Raw genomic sequence first — 5,101 nt, 5'->3', positions numbered from 1 at the left:
GTTGAGTACCCGCAAGTGATTCTGATGAGGGGGCTGAAAGGACAGGTGGCTCCATCCCGGTAGAGGTGGGCCTGGGTTCCTGACGGCCCCTGACTGTTACTTTGTGGCGGAGCGACAAGGCAGGTTGAGACCACGTAGGAGAGAGGTGGGCCTGGCCCTGGTCGGCGCCCGCGGATACTTAAAAATAACACGCTTAACAAGTTCTTGGTATTTGATCTGAGTCTAGCCATTTGGTCTATACGCACTAACCAACTACGCGGGAACAGTTATGGGCACTCGACGTCGTGGTATCAGCCGAAGCCTTCGTGACGTCAGCGACCGAGCGGCGCGCGCCGCATTGGACCGTAAGCTCGCACTTGTATTAAGGGGGCTAGGTCTGCTTCCGGCCGCGTACGCAACGTGTAGGTGTGCAATGGGCGGTGGGCCCAGACCCCTGCGCGCATAGGATTTAGACCGGCGTGTTGACCTCTCTGTTGTGCCTAGGTGGGGCTGCGACGTGTTGATCTTCCGCGGCCGGGCATGACCCAGAAAAGTGTGTCCGGCCAAATGGGATCGAGCGTGTTGGGTTATGTGGTGCACCCCTGCAGGGAAGTTTATCTATTCGAATAGCCGTGTCCCTCGGTAAAAGGACGACCCAGAGTTGTACCTTGACCTTATGACAACTAGAACCGGATACTTAATAAAACACACCCTTCCAAGTGCCAGATACAACTCGGTGATCGCTCTCTAACAGGGCGACGAGGAGGGGATCGCCGGGTAGGATTATGCTATGCGATGCTACTTGGTGAACTCGGTGATCGCTCTCTAACAGGGCGACGAGGAGGGGATCGCCGGGTAGGATTATGCTATGCGATGCTACTTGGTGAACTTACCATCTACTCTCTCCTACATGCTGCAAGATGGAGGTGGCCAGAAGCGTAGTCTTCGACAGGATTAGCTATCCCCCTCTTATTCTGGCATTCTGCAGTTCAGTCCACCGATATGGCCCTTTACACATATACCCATGCATATGTACTGTAGCTCCTTGCTTGCGAGTACTTTGGATGAGTACTCACGGTTGCTTTTCTTCCTCTTTTCCCCCTTTCCTTCTACCTGGTTGTGGCAACCAGATGCTGGAGCCCAGGAGCCAGACGCCACCGTCGACGACGACTCCTACTACACCGGAGGTGCCTACTGCTACGTGCAGCCCGCTGACGACGACCAGGAGTAGTTAGGAGGATCCCAGGCAGGAGGCCTGCGCCTCTTTCGATCTGTATCCCCTGTTTATACTAGCCTTCTTAAGGCAAACATGTTTAATTTATGTCTGTACTCAGATATTGTTGCTTCCGCTGACTCGTCTATGATCGAGCACTTGTATTGAGCCCTCGAGGCCCCTGGCTTGTATTATGATGCTTGTATGACTTATTTATGTTTTAGAGTTGTGTTGTGATATCTTCCCGTGAATCCCTGATCTTGATCGTACACGTTTGCGTGCATGATTAGTGTACGGTCAAATCGGGGGCGTCACAAAGGAGTTAAAATTTGTCATGGTGCGCCGACAATATATCACTTATTATTTGTGGATGATTCACTTTTGTTTTTTCGAGCTTTAGAGCAGCAAGCAATAATTGTGAAAGGTTTGTTGAGCACTTATGCGCGAGTCAACTTATAAAACCATAAAAGTGCACCATCCTTTTCTCTAGTAATTTTTTTGAGGTGGTATGGGTGGAAGTAAATAGGTTGTTGGAGATTACTGGTGAAGCTTTTGAACTAAAATATTTAGGTTTGCGGGTACCTGAGGGAAAAATGCATAAAGGGAGGTTTGAAACTGCCCAGGAAAGACTAAGGAAGAAACTTGTGGATTGGAGTGAGCAGTTCATGTCCTCGGGCAATAAAGAGATATTGATCAAAGTTGTTGCCCAGGCTATCTCCATGTATATTATGAACGTGTTTTGTTACCTGCTTCGATGTGTGATGATCTTACAAGAGAATGATGAGGCAGTATTGGTGGGGTGTGGAGGGCAAGAAAAAGATGGCATGGCTCAGTTGGAACAAGTTGAGACTACCTAAGAGTAAGGGTGGTATAGGATTCACGGATATGCGAGCTTTTAACCAAGCATTGTTGGTAAAACAAGTGTGGCTATTAATTGAGTCTTCTGACAGTTTATGTGCTCGCTTGTTAAAGGCAAAATATTTTTCAAACGGAAGTATACTGGATACTGTGTTCTCTGAAAATTCCTCGGTTGTTTGGAAAGGCATACTATATGGTTTGGACCTGGTTAAGAAATGTAGAATATGGAGGATTGGTGGCGAGGCATCGGTTAGAACATGGAAGGGGCCCTGGATCCCTTGACAATATGATTTCGTCCAATTACTCCTAAAAGGAAATGTCGGTTTAATCATGCCTCCGTTTTCTTAGACACTATTGATGTTTGGATTATGGACCGTCTCGAGGAGCACTTCTGGTAAATGGATATTGCTGAAATCCTTAAGATACGTACGTCTCCTAGGAACCAGCAAGATTTCATCGGTTGGTCTCCGAAGGGACGATGCAACGACAGCGCGAGGATCAATGGAGTTGCGGGGACGGTCTGGAATGACAGCATGGATCGCGTGTCACGACGCTATGATCCACAGGGGCCACGCAGTGGTAGCGCACGGGTTGGTGCAGCCGCGGGAACGGCCTTGGGATGACGGTGGACCGCGGGCCGTGGCACTACGGTCCGAAGGGGCGATGCAGTGGCAACGCACAGGTCAGTGCAACCGCGAGAACGGCCTTGGGACAGTGGTGTGGACCGCATGCCGCGGCGCTATGGCCGAAAGGGCGACGCAGCTGCGGCACGGGTCCGTGCAGTCACATGGAGAACCACGGGGTGGCGGCGCTGCTGTCCGACGGGTCAATGCAACGGTAACCCGTTACTCGATCGGTGGAGGGGTGCGTTATACTCGGGGACAGGGCAACGACAGCCGACGCACAACAACGGACGGGCAGACATGCGGACGAGGGCCGTGACGGGCCGCCGCGTCATGTGAGGCCGCCCGGTCGGAGAAGTGTCCTGGTGGTCGCGCCGGAGTTGGAGTAGAGGCGCGCGAGGGTCGACGGTGGCGGCGGGCTACGAAAACCGATCTTAGATCAGAAAACAAAAAAAAGATTAAGACGACGACACAAGAGAAAAATCCGGATCAAAAGATCACGAAAAAAACTCTCTAGAACAGCCGATCAACATGACCGGTGGACGAACCCTAGGTACGGGCGGCGTGGTCCCCGATAACGATCATGGAGATCGACCGCCCTGGTGCGGAGCGGTGTGAAAGTGGCGGCGGCTAGGATTGTGGATCAAGACTAGGCTGATACCATGTGAAAGAAATATTTGATGCAAGACAAGGTAGAAATAAATTCACCCGTGAAAAAGAAAAAGGTAGAAATAAATTCTACTTTATCCTATACTTCCTGATAATCAGGATACTCAACAAATCTGAGCCAGCAAAATCGGCACATCTCAACAGAGAAACCGGACTTGTTGTAATCTGCACTGGGGAATCATAATTGTAACGCTCAACTTGCCAGTGTAATCTAGCTATATCCCGCGTAGTCAGGGATAACCATATTTATTTGTTGTAATCTGTAATTTTATCTTGTTAGTATCTTGTGTATCGTTGTAATCTTGGCGATCAAGGATCGTCCTCGTATATATACATGGCAATGCCCAGGGGCATATCCCGGCAAATCCCGGACCCCTTTTTTGGTCGAAATCAAAGATGTCATCAACCGAGAAAACCAATGCTGCCGGCGGCGACAAGCTAAGCATGAAGCTGCTGGTGAACAGCAAGTCCCAGTGCGTGCTGTACGCCGAGGCCGGGAAGGACGTCGTCGACTTCCTCTTCTCCCTCCTCACGCTGCCGCTGGGCACGGTGGCCAAGCTGATCGCCGACGACAACCCCGCGGCCGGCTCCGTGGTCAACCTCTACAGCAGCGTCGACAGGCTCGACGACACCTACATCTGCCGCGACAACGCCAAGGACGACCTGCTCAGGCCCGCCGGCGGCTGCGAGAGCGGGAAGCTGCTCCAGCTTCCGGAGGCAAAGGCGCCGCAAACCACATTGCAAATCTTCCGCTGCACCGGCACATACTCACCCAACTGCAGGAGCTACGTGACCATGGCAAGTGGGACGCCGTGTGGAAGCTGCGGCGCAAGGATGACGACTTGGGCGCAGCTTGTTGGCTCCGTCGGCGGCGCTGGGTCGCCTGCTGCTGCGGCAGGGGCCGCCGCCGGGTTTGTGCAGCGGATCGTGACGTACACGGTGATGGACGACCTCAAGATCGCGCCTATGTCCACCATCTCCGGGATCACCATCCTCAACACCTTTGGCATCACGGACATCGGATCTCTCCAGGAGAAGACCGTGCAGCTTGGCTACGCCGAGGTAATGACTGACGACTTCACTTGTGCAAATTGATCGTTCAGTTCATTTTTTTCCCTTTCATTAGGACTGCAAGTCTTAGCTCATTCTTTAAGTGTTGATTTTTGGTAGGGTTTGGATATGCTGAAGGCGTCACTGCAGTCAAAGACGGTTCTCACCGACGTCTTCCTTGGGAAGAAGCGGAAGGCCTCAAGCCCTTGAGCGATACTATTTAGTTGCGACGTCCTTGTTAATGGGCCGATGCTAGGCGTAAGCCGGATGATAACTCCTTGATAACCGTCCGATCATGCACATCATAGCCGTTCACTTAAAGTCCCACGGATCCCACTTCCTCTCAGATGCACATGTTCGCCTCGCACACCACAGCACAACGCCCAGTCGCCCACTGTCCCGCTACGATGCAACGGACGTCGACGTTGCCGGAGCTATGATGCAGTGGCCGTTGACGCCTCCGTACCTGTGATGCAGCGGTCGTCGACGCCGCCGGAGTTGCGCTGCAGCGGCCGCGACGCCGCCGGAGCAGTGATGCAGCGGTCGTGGACGCCGCCGGAGTTTGCGCTGCAGCGGCCGCGACGCCGTCGGAGCAGTGATGCAGCAGCCGCGTCGCCTCCGGAGTTGCTATGTAGCGGCCGCCGGCCCTGCCGAAGCTGCAATGCAGCGGTCGTCGACGCCACCGGTGTTGTCATGCAGCGGTGGCGAC

General features: G+C 53.0%; 1 protein-coding gene across 1 annotated transcript; it reads left to right on the top strand.

Annotated features, from left to right (window-relative positions):
* Window positions 1–3,712: 3,712 nt before the first annotated feature.
* LOC123074223 (uncharacterized) lies at window positions 3,713–4,707 on the top strand. Its single transcript, XM_044497118.1, has 2 exons — window positions 3,713–4,404; window positions 4,513–4,707. The coding sequence occupies exons 1-2, from the start codon at window positions 3,739–3,741 to the stop codon at window positions 4,600–4,602; spliced, it is 756 nt and encodes a 251-aa protein (XP_044353053.1). The 5' UTR covers window positions 3,713–3,738; the 3' UTR covers window positions 4,603–4,707.
* Window positions 4,708–5,101: the final 394 nt, after the last annotated feature.

Source organism: Triticum aestivum, chromosome 3D (genome assembly GCF_018294505.1).
Source record: "Triticum aestivum cultivar Chinese Spring chromosome 3D, IWGSC CS RefSeq v2.1, whole genome shotgun sequence".
Taxonomy (NCBI): Eukaryota; Viridiplantae; Streptophyta; class Magnoliopsida; order Poales; family Poaceae; genus Triticum; species Triticum aestivum.
The sequence above is the reverse complement of the archived record's forward strand: the minus strand, read 5'-3'. Positions and strand labels throughout refer to the sequence as shown.

Excerpts from the sequence above, each read along its gene's own strand:
- LOC123074223 (XM_044497118.1), top strand. The coding sequence starts at position 3,739 with ATGTCATCAACCGAGAAAACCAATGCTGCCGGCGGCGACAAGCTAAGC. Across the intron at positions 4,405-4,512 it reads TGCAGCTTGGCTACGCCGAG|GGTTTGGATATGCTGAAGGC; the intron begins GTAATGACTGAC and ends GATTTTTGGTAG.